The sequence below is a fragment of the Protopterus annectens genome, chromosome 1.part0 (genome assembly GCF_019279795.1).
Source record: "Protopterus annectens isolate FY-2018-M chromosome 1.part0, PAN1.0, whole genome shotgun sequence".
In the NCBI taxonomy this organism is placed as follows: Eukaryota; Metazoa; Chordata; order Ceratodontiformes; family Protopteridae; genus Protopterus; species Protopterus annectens.
The window spans coordinates 1,863,848,927-1,863,864,429 of NC_056725.1; the positions used below are offsets into that span (position 1 = coordinate 1,863,848,927).

The following is a 15,503-nucleotide window of genomic DNA, read 5'->3' on the forward strand; positions in this document are numbered from 1 at the left end:
AGCCATAAACAAATTGTATAACAAAAGAAGGAAGCTACTGCAAGACAGAGCAAAATCCCAAAAAGGGAAGGCATCTCTGATCAGCACTAGTAGAAAGCTACGTTCTCTCATAAAAATATCCAAGGCCAACTTTGAGAGAAAAATCGCCAAGGACACTAAAGATAACCACAAGGCATTCTTCAGTTATGTTAGAAACCTGGGCGGAAACACTCAGATATGCTCAGAGTTAGTACACAACGACAAAAAATTTACCGAACCCACAGATATTGCCAACATTCTGGCAGGTTCAGTGCAAATTTCTCCCCTCCCTCACCTCCAAAAGAAGAAATACTCATCCCAGCTGAACGTAACCTCCCTGTCATCTCTGATGTCCAGGTGAGAACCGCCCTCAACAAAGCATAAAACACAGCATCTCTGGGACCTGATGGTATCTCCGGCTGCGTGATACGTGAACTCCAAGAGGAGCTAAACCCGCATATATAAAAATGTTATTTAACCTTAGCCTTACTACAGGATATGTACCTGAACACTGGCGTACAGCAACAGTGGTACCACTCCAAAAGGGAGGCTCCACTACAGACCCTGGGAACTACCGCCCCCATAAGCTTAACCAGCCTGGTTTGCAAAGCTATGGAAAGAATTATTATGGAACTCATAAACAACGACACTGGGGACCCACAGACACTTGATCCCACCCAGTTCGGTTTTGTAAAAGGCAGATCCTGCCTTTTGAACCTGGTTGACTTTTTCGAAACGGTCACTAGAGCCATTGATGAGGGCAAGGCAGTCCATACAGCCTACCTGGACTTGGCTAAAGCCTTCGACACAATACCCGACTCGGGGATCATAGAAAAGCTAAACAGCTTAAAAGTAAATCCATATGTCACAAGATGGGTTGCAAACTGGCTAAAGAACAGAACCCATAAAGTCAAGATTGCGGGAGCCATGTCAGACTCAAAGCCAGTCACAAGTGGTGTCCCACAGGGCTCCGTCCTGGGACCCCTCTTGTTCGGCATTTACTTCTCAGATGTGAAAGCAAACATGGGAGGGTTGTGGCTGACAAAGTTCACAGATGACTGCAAACTAGGCGCCATAGTCGATACACCAGCTGACACATACATCCTACAGAAAGGCCTCACCGAAACGGACAACTGGTGCCAGAATCACGGCCTTAAACTGAATGCCAAGAAATGTATAGTCATCCCCTTTGGGAAAAACAAAATACCCACAAATTATCACATAGACAGTAACCCACTGAGTACCGAAAAAGTAATCAGAGACCTGGGGACCCAAGTTGATAGTGACCTCTCATTTGACACCCACATTGCCAAAGTGGTTAGAAAGACTTTCTACCTTGCCCACCTTATCATGAAGGGGTTCACATCCAGATCAAAGGAGGTCATCATGCCCCTGTACTCCTCCCTTATCAGGCCCATGATTGAGTACAATGCCCCATTTGGTATGTACCTCACCCGGCACTTACAACAGCTGGAGAGACCCCAGAAGTACCTCACCAAGAGGATAAAGGGTTTCCAACATGTCATATGCTGCCAGGCTAAAGAAACTCCAGCTCTATTCAGTAGCTTACCGCCTGCTCAGAGGTGATCTGTGCCTGACATACAAGGCCATGTCCAATCAGGAATTGATGGACATGCTCCACCTCAAAAAAATCAAAATCCATAAGAACCACGAGAGACAAAGATTTAAACCTCAGTACAAACATGAATAGAACATGCCGGAGGGACAGATTCATAACTCAGAGGCTTCCCATACTCTGGAACAAAATCCCAGTCCATGTTAGGCAGAGCCCCTCACTGGCTCTCCAAGAGAAATCTTGACGAGTGTAAGGGAGATCGTAGTTTTACCCCGGGGGTCCCCCCTGTATCGCTACTTAACAGAGGAACAGTAAACTAATTTTAATAAGTAAGGGGGTCTTAAATGTGTCACTACTAAACAAAGGCACAGTATTCTAAATTTATTCCATACACCTTAGTACCACTACATGGGGTGGCGAAAGCCACATCTCTAGGGCTAGGCTTGCAAATGCCTCAGGGAAGATAGCCTAGTACTAAACTATGAAACTGGACAGCGTCTTACTGTGAGGCGCCAACGCTACCGTAGAGTAATACTAGCAAAAACAGTCATACGCAGGGTGGTGGGCGGAGTTTGGGTAGTCCTTGCTACTGCGCATCTGGTGGGGTAGTGTTCTAATAAAAAAAAAACTGTTACAATGGTATGTTACATACACCGATTTACACTGCATAGCATACCTCGCAGCGAAAGAAATTGTGATGAAACCAAAAATAAATGTTAAAAATAATAATAATGGTGGGGGAAGGCCCAGCAAGATTGAGACAGATTTTACTGATGGCTCTTATAAACTTCAAAAGTTGCCAGAATTACAGGTTTTGTGTTAGCATTTTCGATATGAAGTCTATAACTTAAAGATGTCAGTTTCAAATGATTTGCCAGAAACCCACAAATTTTATGAACAACAGAAAAATATGGACAGTTGAGAGGTATGAGTGTACAGAACTTATGAGTACAATCACAATTTTTTTTAAGATGTCATGTCACTGTCATTTTGTAATTGAGAAGGTCTGGAAAGACCATCGGGCATTATAAGAAACCAATGAACACATCTGAAAATCTCGACGAGTATCCATATCCCGTCACAAGCTCAACTAAGCGTTCTTAAATTGAATTCACAAAAGTGAGCTCTGCATAATCAGAGAACCAGATTACACCTCTACCGATGTATTACATACATGGGCGTAAGCAAGCGTACGCATGAGTACACAACTTAGTGCTATTAAAAAGCTTCATTCATTCTTTTTACTGTTAATTTAGCGATGGTAAACATCAACTCCGTAATTAGTACAATTCTTACCACACAGATTAATTACTAAACTCCCCATAAACACGCATTGTCCTGACAGTTTCAACAGTACTGGCAAATGCGGACAGAAATTCAGACTGTGGCGAAATCACAGCCCTAAGAAATCATCAGTAAACAGTCACTACAAACACCCACAACTCAAAACCCAATACCTACTTTTTACAGAAACCTACAATACCCACATTACGTGAATGAACAGTCATATTTTATACTCAAGAATTATTACTCGCACTAGAATTGACTTAGTAATTTCTAAGCAAATAGGAAAGAGAATTATTGGAAACATTTACATAACATGGGGACACACAGAGATAACATAGGCTTTTATCTCTTGGAAGACATGGTAACCACAATCTTTTTCACAGATATAAGGGACATAATAAAAACAAAAATACTCAATTGTATAACTTAAGAGCATTGTTAAATCACACATAGCATCTGTTTTCTCATACAGGTTTGTTATATTTACAATCCGCAACTCACCAGCAGCATTAACATTTCGCTGGTCCATATTTCTACTTTTTAGCAATTTTTCAGGAGTCGTGACTTTACACCTGCATGTATCATAGAGTTGAAATTCTGACGAAGATACACAAAACTGTGAACAAGGAAAGAAGTACTGCTAGTAAGAACGAGAGTACCGCCTATTGACAGCAAAAGACAGCACTCCGTTTTATTTACACTTTTAAAATACAACTAAATGATTCCAGTGACTAACAACCCACATCCGGAATTTAAGAAATATATGAAGACACTTCTAGTAACAAAGAACAAACGCAGTCACTTTGTTAAAAACTGCACTTTAAAATGAAACTAACTGCATTGTAACCTTTCACTTTTGACCCTTGAGACGTCACACCACATGGATGGCGGGTTATCTGTAGATTAAGTTTGTGTATTGCAAAAAATGGGATACAGCCACTGTTATTAAGTATAATAGACTGTTCGGGAATAAAATTGTAAGTAGAAGAGGAAAAGTAGGGGAGTCAAATATTCTATTATATTTTAGTTTGGTATTTGTGGAGGGTGTCTAAAGTTGTTTTTATTAATATTTTCTTTTATGCTATTTCGTTTTTAGCTTCTCTAAGTATAATTATGAGTTATATATTATAATTCTTATTATTTGCTCCCTAGTAGCTTTTGTTGAATTATCTAATTACCAACGTCTGTGATTTGAAAATTGCATATTGTTTTCTTTTCATTAACAAGGGAGATACAGTTAAACTATGTATATCTTACAGTAATACGTTAATAACTAGTTAATAGCAAGCAGCGAAAGGGAGTTTGCAAATTTTACGGCTTGCGTGTGCTTTTTTTTCTTTATTTGCTCAGGTGTTATACCATTTAATATCTTTGATTTCCTCTCGCTCGTTGTTTTGTTATTTTTGCATTTGTCTGTAATCTGTGTTGAATTATTCACTACTATGATTTGTAAGATGCGACTAAAGTGGAGCACAACTGAGTGCGCTGCAGTTATTGAAGGAGGTTTTCTGCCCATAATTGTAAAAATCAGTCTCCTTTTGTTGTTCTTTTAAAGAAGAATGCTTTGCAACTGAGCTTAGATGATGTAATGTGGATTTATTGCGAACAGTAATACGTTTCCTTTATTTGCTTATGCTGTTAGTAGACTTAAGCTTGGTATTTTTTAAGCGGAAACTGTATTTCGGTAGAATTCCCTCACTTTCTCTATTTCTTATTATGACAGATGCTGTTTTTTTAATGACTTTTGACTCTTTGTACTGCAACTCAGGCTGCAACTTTAAGCTTTTAATTTTGTCTTGCTGGCTGTCTGGTAATGGTTTCTGGGTTTTGGATTTTTGTTTGGACAGACTGCTTTGCCTCCGTGTTCTGTTGTTTTTGCTGTCCTCACTTTGGACTGGCGATAGATCATTAATTTGCCCTCTCTCTCTCAGAACTGGAGAGTGGCAGTGGGTGTACAAAAATTTACCTGCATCACCAGTGGGTATTCTGTAGTCTACATATCCTAAAGATTAACATATACTATTGGAAAACGTGGCTTAGTTTCTCGTCATAAATGTTTACATATCCCATTCTAATAGTTTGGTGTTCATTAGTTTGTTGATTGGGTAGTCCCATTAAGCATAATAAAAATGTTCAGGGGGGATTTTTTTTTTTGTAGTAATTTAAGTACGTGAATACGTATGTAACATGCAGTGAACTTTAAGAGCTATTTACAATAATAGTGTAGCTGGAACAAGATTTTTCCATTGTACAGTTGCTGTTAATACGCCATATGCAGTACTGGTAGTTAGGTGTGTGCATGGAGTGTATCTTATTGGAAAGTAGTTAAAGGATGAGAGGATTAGCTATGAATACAGAAGAATATGGATTTAAAGAAGTGTGTGGGGGTATATTATAGGGAGAGGACTGAGTTGGGATAGGAGATAGATGAAGAATGAACTCTTATGTTAGAGCAGAAGTGTTTAAGTGTGAAGTCTGCTTCTTGTTGAGTAAATGTTTTGAGAAGGGATGGGACAGCAGGGAATAGGTGTTTAAGTTGCACCCAAAGTGGGGAAGCATTTGCATTGTGTTTCTTTAAATAGGTATTTTAACTGTAGACTAAGCTTTGTGTAGGTTGGAGTTTTTGCATATGGTGGCAATGAGTTCCATACCTTGGAAGCTAGTAGTGAGAAGGAGTACATAAAGTGGCTGTATTGCTGTACAATTTCAACTAGTATTTGTTTCTTATAGGTAGTGGTCCAGTTGTTCAGTACTTTAATTTAGATCTGTGGTGCTGCGGTAGCGTTGTCACTTCACAGTACTACGTTATCCTGTTCGATTCTCAGCTAGAGCGTTTTCTGTGTGGAGATATGCGTGAATGGGCGTACCTTCGTTGAAGGTTGTGTGTCAGAGCTGGCAACTCGGCACGTAAAAATCTACTGCCAATCATTAGCAGACCTGAGTTCCGCTGTGGCGACCCCTAACCGGGAAAAGCCGAAAGACACAACAACAGTTGTGAGCCAAACATTTCCTGTAGCCAAATTGATATAATATCAGTCATTTTCTGGGATATTTCATGCAATTTTAGGACTGGTTTAACCAGTATGTAAGAAGATAAAATTTCTGTTTTTGCATTTTCTACTTGTTTTTTGTGATTTTTATTGTACGATAGCTGCTATTTTATCGTTTATCACTCCACTTGCATTTGTTAAAGTCTTTGTGAACTCTGGTCCTTTTAAAATGGAGTAATGATTAGTGAGTCTGCCTTGTGAACTGGAGGTCTTTTAAACTGGAGTAATGATTAGTGAATGAATTTGCTGTGTTATCACATAGATTCAAATGATAGGTTTTGTTTTTTTTCTGTTTCCAGTTACATGTCCTTCTGACTCGAATATACACATGCATTGTAGTATTGAGCCTTGGTTACAGTGCAATCTCTAGTTTTGGGTTTAGTGCCCATCCCACATTTAGATTTGCAGTTAAGTGTGTGTGTCTTTGACAGAGACCCCTCATATCAAGGCAGACTTCTTGTGGCCGTAGTTCTGAACTTTGAAATCCAAGTCACGATAAAATCAGTTCTAGATTTCCCTCCATGTTCAGTGCTTCTTGTGTATGCAATCTAGAACAGATCTTATTCTTTTTAAAAGTGTTCTCTCCTGTGCAAATCCAAAGGTTTAATCTTTCATCTGGCACCAGGCCAAACAAATACATCCATCAGCTTTTCAAAAGCAAACTTTTTGCAGCTTATCAACCTAAAGGTTCCACTGTATCCATGTCCTGGCCGACCATATAAATTCAGCGAAGGACTTAACCTCCAAATCCTACTGTAACATCAGTAGTTGCATACAGAAAGCAGTATTTGCCTGTACCCCACACTCAGGAAATTTTGAAAACAAATGTTTGATACAATACTTGTATAATCTACAGCAACTTGAATGGTTAGAACTAAAAAACATTTTGATACTTTCACAGCTTACCATAGTTCATAAAATATTTTACCAACCAAACAACACCCCTATACTTTCCAACCTTGTTACCCCTTACAGAAATCTCAATTCGTTACGATCTTCCAGGAAACTTCTTGCTAACACAAGCATCTCAATCCTCCTGTATATATTTTTTTCTCAAATAACACTCTCTAAATGACCTTTCCTATTTTCTGTATAATCATTGGAAGGAAATATTTTCTTTCCTCAAGAATTAGCTGATACTTAGCATGAGAACATAATTTTCTTTGTATTATGTGTGAAATGATCTGGAAAAAAAAATGTTTTGTATGATGTTGTGATGTCCTTACTGTATCTCTGTTTTCACAAATGGAGCTTATCTCCTCGGGCCTCTACTGAAAATGGACATACAGTCCAGCTGGAGTAGCCCGGTTAACAAATGTAAAATAAATAAAAATAATGTATACTTGTAAAATAATGGTTCGCTCAGATGTTCCTGGTTATCAAAGGGCAAATGTAAATAAAATTAAACAGAATAAAAAGTGCTAACTTCTAATATACTGCCTATTTTAAATGGCACTTGAACATACTAGTGAAGTATTTGTCAGAAAGAGTAGAGTTTATTACAAACTCTGCATCCACTGATACCAAAAGTAATTACTTATTTGTTTTGATTGTTTACCTGGGAGGTCCGACTGGGCTAGTAGCCTGTGTTCATTGGAGGCCCAGGGAGAAAAGCTCCACAGAAAAAAAAAGTGCAAATATAACATTAAATACAAATCTGAAATGGGTATAACATTACAACAGTTGCAGTGTAGGTCAAAGAGAAATTATTTAGTTTGAACATAGTACTAAATAATACAGTAGTAACAGAGTGTGCAAAAGTAGGTATAAATCCTTTTGACTACATTAGAAAGTTAAACTGTAAAAAGAAAAATCCTTGGTATCTCTCGAAGTCTCAGAAAACCCAGTATGCAACCTATACTGCGTCAAAAACAAACCAAGCAGAAACTTTGCAGTGTGGAGTATGTTAAGTTCAAGCCTTGAAATATATTATGCACCTAGTTCACTAATAAAATGTCTACTTTAAACTATAAAATAAATACTACATAATAATAAAATAGGTAGTTCACAGCGGAGTTAAAATGGAATATCCCTTATTGAAACACACACACAATCCTAGTTGAGTATAATGAAAAGCATTAAAGACGTTCATTAATTTGTATATAATCAGATTATTTGGAGCAAGAGGGTGGTTAGAGGGTGGTTCTGTTAAGAGCTATAAAAGCATTAAACTCATTCCTTTAACCAAGTCCCCCATAACACCATAGTGTAAACTGAGACTGAGCTACCTTAACTGAAACTTAAAAGCTAGAGACAAATTAAAATGTATAATATAAGAACAGTTTATTAAGGCTAACCTACTAATCCAAATTTTATTAATTAAAAAGAAAAAAAAACTCGCTAACAAAATGATTAACAAAAAGATCTACCACTAAACATCTATCAGAATAATATTAGTGACTTATAAATTGAAACACTTAGCAAAGATCGCTTCCGTACCAAATAAATATTTCATCAGGTTTGTGTGTAAGAAAAAAATATAATGATGAACGTGTATGTGTAAGAAAAAAATATAATAATAAACGTGTATAAATCTACAAGTGAACACCTAAGTAGGCTGAAAACTATAGTTATAATTGCTAAGATGGAAATATGTGAAAAATGTTAGCAATAACGCATTAAGGCCCTGGGGATCAAATGTGGCATCTAAATAAGAATCTAACCACTTAGTTTAAATGAGTAAAAGTATCAGAAAACAATACCAATGTTCGTTATTTTCATTGTAAAATGTTTACAATGTTTGATATTTGTTTTAACAATATTAGCATGTATAATATTATCGTGTAATGTCAGCATTAATCAGTCCTATATCAGACTTTTAATAGTTTTTTTAAACGGTCTTTTAAACTGTGAGGCAGTTTTCTGAGTTCTAGTATGTTTTTTATGGAGCAATAATAATTAAGCCCTGGTTTTCTAAGAGTTCAGTTTTAGCTGCCGCAGTAGTTCACGTTTTTCTAAAAGGTTAGGGATGTCTCCTTTCAATTCCACAAGGTCCAAATGATCAGTAATTTGAAATTTTTAAAGCCAGTGAGTCTTTTGTGAAGTTGCAGGTGCTGCGCCAGTACATTATTCTTGCACTTGGCTCTATTTATTTAACATTTGTTAACCAGGAAAGTCCGACTTGGAACAAAGCCAATTTTCAGAGGAGGTCCGAGGAGAATCGCTCCAGATATGTCTTTTTAATATTGGAAAGATGGCCAGAAATTCTTCGTTCAAGTCTGCATTTTCCAAACATAAAGTGCTTCATAGTCATTGCAGCTTTCCTGTGTTAGTCGCCTCCTGCATTGGTTTTAATCAGTTTTTTAAATAGGGGCAGAAAAAAACATGTCTCCCTCCTATATGTGCTGACAAAAAAAACAGTTGGCGCCACAATTATTGGTGCATGTAGCCAATGGTCTGGGCCTACCTTCAGCCCAACTCCTGATGTTTCTGGCTTTTCTTTACACAAAAGGAAGGAGCTTCTCCAAGGATGTCCATTAGATACAAGTTTTCAGTAATTATGGCCCAATTCTCTTTAATAATAATGATGCTGCAATAGTCAACAATAAAAGTCAAAATACAATTGTCTTTAGATTTGTTGTCCATAGGTTTCTTTAAAACCATCCTATAAGGACTCTTAGGTTCTAGTGAATTTGTACTTTTTAGTTCAATGATAGGTTCCAGAATGTTTCTTAATATATTGCTTTCCTATTCCCTAACCAAAAAGTCCTATTTTCAAGATTTTTGTGGTGATCTGGCCAACCTGTAACCCAGGGACTTAACAGCATTATATTTTGTCCTGGTGGGATGGAGAATCGTATGTAGCAGGATGTTTACTCTGGTAGGTTTTCTGTAAAGATATGTGTTTATTTTACTTTGGTCCAAGTCTTCAGTAATCTGCACATCTAAAAAGACTGCCAAGGTGAGGCTGTGGGAAGAGGTGAAATGCAGGAAGCTAATTGATTCAGACAGTTGATAAAATCTTCACTGTTTCATTTCCACACAATAAAGATGCCATCAATAAAGTGCAGATATACTGTGATATGTTGCATTTATTCCCTGTTAAAAACATAATCCTCCTACCACTTGCTAGGGAAGTGTTGGCTAGGCTAGGGGCCTTAGCAGCCCCCATGGCTATACCAGTCTCTTGTTAATAGTAATTTCCACTAAAAGTAAAAAAAAAAAAAAAATGTAGCTAAAAACATATCTAAAAAGTTTACCTGTTCTGTTCATTCTTGTGCTGGTATGCTATTGTTTTTCCTGTACAAATTAGTCAGTTTCAGTACAAGAATCATTATATACTGCACTGCCACATAATTAAACATCTATTGTTAATAACATGCTATCTGCATCAGTTGTAACATTTTATGTTTGTTTCCGATTTTAAGAGGCAAGTTAGCTTATTAATCTGAAACTGCTTATTTCATGAATGTTGACATACCAGTTTTTAACAGTGTTATATACCAAAAAGGTTAATTTAATTTATGAATTTGGAGAACAAATGTTTTGAGTTTTTATATTTTCCTGGGCACCACAGTGGAAGTGACGTCAACTAGAGAATACTTCATTTAAACTTCAGCTGGAAAACGCAAATGCCAACAAGTGAATAAATCCCATCTTGAAGGAATAACAGAGCTTCCCTTTTATTCTCCTACAAAAAGTCAAGAGAACAGAAATTTTTAAACAGAAGCCCTGTAAATTTGTTGTGTAAGATCTTTAACTTGACTGAATTTGAACTGAAAATGAATTTGAACTTCAAACTAGGGAATAGGAATATTTTCTGAATTTTGTACCAAATACAGGACAAACGTGATAAAAACTGTTCGAACTGAAATTTTACACTAGAAAATTAAACTTATATTATTTGTTACAAGATGTAGTTCTAACAAATAAGTTAACAAGACCTTCTATATTTAACTGTGGTGTATACTATACCACAAGAGTTTGAGCAATAGTGTGAAAAAGATACTAGGAAATTGAATAAGAACAACAAACTTTTTAACAAACTATGAAGAAAGGAAGATATTGAATGAGGTAATGAAGGCAGACAAAATTAACAGTTGTATCATTTTTTTATGTGTTGAGAAACCCAATGTTGGGGTTTTATTTGGCATACAGAAAATTCATAAAAACTCAACACAGCCCCCCCTTTTTTAGACCTATAGTGTCTGTTCCAAACAGTGTTACAGGGTCTTTAGATACTTGTTCAACACCTGTCATCTTATGTTAAAAACTCTTGGGATTTGTTTAGATCAACTGCGTGACTTCAGTACTGTACATCAGCCTGGCTTTTCTGACACTCTAGTAATGACTGTTGATATTTCTGCACTATTTACAAGTATACCATAGGACTTGGTTATGTTACATCCTTTTTGGATAAACGTACTATGACAACCAATTGTAAACTTAATTTATACTGTTCTGTTCTTAAAATTATGTTTAACATCTTCTTTCCCTTTAATGGTATTTATTACAAACAAATTAAAGGTGTGGCAATGGGGTCTGCAGTAGCCCCAGCATTTGCCAGTCTTGTCTTAGGTTGGTGGGAGGCAGAATTTTTTACCTTAAATGATACATATGACAAAGTGGTTTATTATAAAAGGTTTGTTGATGATTTTTGTTGTATGGAACTAAATGAGATGGAACTAAATGAGATTGTATCAAGTTTATTGAACATTTTAATCATAATTCTGAGCTCTTGAAGTTTACAAGAGGGGAAATTTGTTCTAAAATACATTTTGTAAATAATATTTTAGACTTGGATAGAAATTGTTTTTCCTTGTGATATATATTGAAAAGAAACTTTTTTCCCATTGGGTACTTGCACTATAAAAGCAACCATCCATTGTTTACGAAGTGAAATATTCCAAGGGGGCTATTTAGAAGAGCATCCAGGATGTTTACCAGAAATTGTGATTTTAAAGTTGAAGTTGAATTTATTACCTCTTTTACACAGACAGGTTATAAGGATCATTTACAAATTACTGCCCAGGAAGTAACTGCAAAAAAGAGTATGTTTTACAACAGTATCGACTAAATCATTTAAAATTAATAGCAATAAAAATAATAGTATAAACTTTAAAGAGGACAATGGTAGGACACCACTTTCTTTTTAGGTACATTAGTTGACAATTTCAGTATTCGTAATATATGTAATAATTGGAGAAGTATTAAGGGTAATAGTGAACTACGTAATCTGTCAAAAGACCACTATTTGTATACAAATAAAGAAAGTGTTAAGACATTGTTACAAAATGGTAATACTAAAATTATTCCGGTTAGATCCAAAAAGTATAAGGAACCTACAAGTGTGTAATGTGTATACATTTATATGGGTAGGACCGTTTATTATTTTGGAACATCTAAATTTAACAATTGAGTACCATGGTTGTTTTACCTGCAGTTCTAAGGGAATAATTTATATTAGTATTTGCTCAGGATGTCAAGCATTTTATATATGCTTGACAACCAGAGCCTTAAGAAAGAGGATTAAGGGAAAAAGAGAGATTTAATAATGCTCTGTTCAAGCACTCCTGCAGTGGAAGAACTTTTAAAAATGATTTATTTTTTTCCGCTTGAGTAAGCGTGCAAAGATTTAAGAGGGGGTACTTTTAAGAATAAACTTGAGACCAAAGAAACTGGATGGTAAGTTAAACTTGGGGCAGACTGTTTTCCAGGGTTGATTGAAACTGAATATTTCTTAAAAGAAGGTTGAAGGTGTTTTGTCTGTTTAAATATTTTAATTGAATGAGTGTATGTTGATAATTGTGCTTTTAACATTTGTTTGTTCTTGGTTGTTAAAGTAATCTTATTCTGAAGTAGTCGTTTAGGCGAAAACAGAAAATTAAACTTGGATATGCTAATTCAACAGATCTTTAGCTCCTAGCGCTACTTTTGGTGGTTTTATATAATATAATATTATATAATATAATATATATATATATATATATATATATATATATATATATATATATATATATATATATATATATAAAATATTTCTGTTTTGGCTGCTTATTTTTTATGATGGAGGAAAGGGGTGTTCATCAATCTGTGTTATGTGGTCTCTGGCTCAACTCGGATGCCCTTGTTTTCTTTGCAGTTATCCACTTTCTTCACTCCTGAGACTAGACCATAAAAGAAACTTCCAGTGATAGGGTTTGCTCTTTTCACCCCTTAAAGTCTTAACATTTTCCAAAGTGCTGTTCTTTGATTGCAGACTCTCTGGCTAGTTTTGCAGTTTGTATACAAAAGTCATTATCTCCAAAATTTATTCTAGGACATTGCTAGCACAGAAAAACACCTTTGTGTTGGGCTCCTGTCCTCAAAGGCAAAAACACAAATGCATCTTGAATTTTAATGAAATCTGTTTTTAATGTCACGTATGTCTCAACATATAAAAATATATATTTTTGTAAAGAAACATACATTTTGATGGCCTTGAAATTGTTCTAAAAAAGATCCAAGTGTGGGACATTTTGCAGGTAATGCTGCAGAGAGGTGATGTTGGCACATTAAGCCTGACTCCTTTCCCCAGTGGAGATTGCAGAAAGCTTGTTGCTATCATCTCAGTCCTCCTGGTTGGGTCCTTTGAGGGATCTTATTCAGAGTACCACCAAGGTTGCATTTGAGAAAACCCACATTGTGGTTCCAGTCCCCAAGAAAATTTATTTGGTTTTCTGGACTCTGATGGAATGCTTTGGTTTAGGAGTGGCTCCTTACTGCTTCTATGTCGTCTTGAGTTTCAACTATCTGAAGTTTCGGTCAGAAAAAAGTCAAAGCTTCATGTTATCAAAACCACTTTGGGAGAAATTTAGGGAGCAATCCTCCTTGCACACCTACATTTCTTTACTTAAATTTGCTAAATTGATCGTCACACAACTGTGGGGAAGAGCCCCTTTGGAGAAAGTCAGCATTGGCTCACAAGTAGAAAGGAATTGGCAATGATTTCCTATGTGAAATAGTAATTTAAGTTCCGTAGTTGAGATTTGCAGTTAAGTTGAAACCTTGTCCAGTTTACTCTTACGGTAATGTAGTATAAAAAAATCCAGACCTTATTTCACTGTCTGAGAGACTGCCTTGCAAAGGACTTTTGCTTTACAGCATTCACATATCCACTCCTTAGATGATTAATCCCGGGCCATAGGCAGGTTTGGCCAACATGTTTTCATGTCTATCACTTTATCCTTGCAGGCATAAAATTGTCATGTTGAAGATGAATAACTGGGTGCTGGGGAATAAAGCTACCTGATGGTTCCCTTTAAAAAGGGTAACATAAATGTCCACTTCTCTAGCTGGTATATAGCAGCCTTATGGTCTGGTGGCATTTGATACTGTGGAAGGAAAATTTACTAGGGCAGCAGTATTTGCAGTGGTTTCCACCATCACTTAAGACCACATTTTGATATAATTTGACTTGAGGGTTGTTTCCTTTGCAGTCTTGAAGTTAATAAAACTTTTAAGGGCACAAAGTATGCCAGATTTATTCGTGACAGGCTGTCTAGTCTAATTTCATCCTTTGTTGTGTTCATTTGACCAGATGCAGAGGTGCTTGCAGCAGAAGTGTTTCTAGTAGACCCCACAGGCTGAACAACTTGAAGATGCTGTAAGCTGGCAGTCACTACAGACTACATCTCTGGAAAGTTGCAGTCTAAATGCTGGGATTCCTGACAAATCAAGTAGGTTACGATTTACTTCAGAGCATATTTTTAGCAGCCCTAACTCCTTGCCTGACTGTCTCCTTTTGGAAGCAAATGGAGGATGGTCTTCTTTCATATTCAAGCATGGAGAACAAACTCTGTCAATACATTTATAATGGAGAGTATTACCAGCAAATACTTGCCCTCTTCCCCCCTCAGCCTCCCCTGATCCATTACCTTTGACCTACGTACCATTCCATCATCAAGGAAGGAGGTTTGTGAGCAGCTCCGAAAAACCATTTAAGAGGTCCCCCTGGACCACAGATGGTTAGGATAGTATTCTATTGTCTTCTAGTGCTCAGAAAGGCAAAGGACCTCAGACCATTCTGAAAGCCTGACATAAAATGCCCCCCAGAGTCCTTAGAAATGCTCATAATAAGTCCACCTGCAATGCTTGCCCAAAGGAGATTGAATGTAGTCTTTAGGCTACTCGGATATATCTCTCCATATCATGATCACCAAAAATTCCATGTTCTCCAAATGTGTTCATTGTCGCAAGCTACTTCAGGCTGCAGGGATCAAAGATATTTCCCCAAATGGGTGAATGGCTCCCTGCTTTCCTGATGCAGGAATGTCTAATCTGGCAGAGGGAATATCCATCCAGACTGGTGTCCTCACTTCAGAATTTTATGGAGTGTTACTAAATATCAGGAATGTTTGGACTTTTTTGCCCTCAGATTGGTTGCTGCCTTCTGCGCGCTAGGCAGTGTTTCTTTTGTCCTAGAAAGTGTTGCAAGGTTGTGCCTTGAGGCTTTAAGATTGAAAGCAGTGTTACTTTATGCAAGTTCTCCAGTGGACTTTCTAATTTTTGTGGTCCCAGTGTTCTACTGTTCTCCCCCTCATCTGAATATCCACAAGGGGCCAAGTTGCTAACCACAGATTTACCACTAATTT

At 36.8% G+C, this 15,503-nt stretch overlaps 2 protein-coding genes across 2 annotated transcripts in view; one reads left to right on the plus strand and one right to left on the minus strand.

Annotated features, from left to right (window-relative positions):
- Positions 1-3,667, minus strand: part of WDR70 (WD repeat domain 70) — a 2,546,720-nt gene extending 2,543,053 nt beyond the window's left edge. The window contains exon 1 of the mRNA XM_044069907.1: positions 3,383-3,667. Within this exon, the coding sequence (XP_043925842.1) occupies positions 3,383-3,410 (28 nt within the window). The 5' untranslated portion in view covers positions 3,411-3,667. The remainder of the gene's footprint in view (positions 1-3,382) is intronic.
- A 46-nt stretch (positions 3,668-3,713) lies between these two features.
- The window catches only part of NUP155 (nucleoporin 155), a 1,504,248-nt gene continuing 1,492,458 nt past the window's right edge, over positions 3,714-15,503 (plus strand). The window contains exon 1 of the mRNA XM_044069916.1: positions 3,714-3,858. The gene's annotated coding sequence lies outside the window, so the exon portion shown is untranslated. The remainder of the gene's footprint in view (positions 3,859-15,503) is intronic.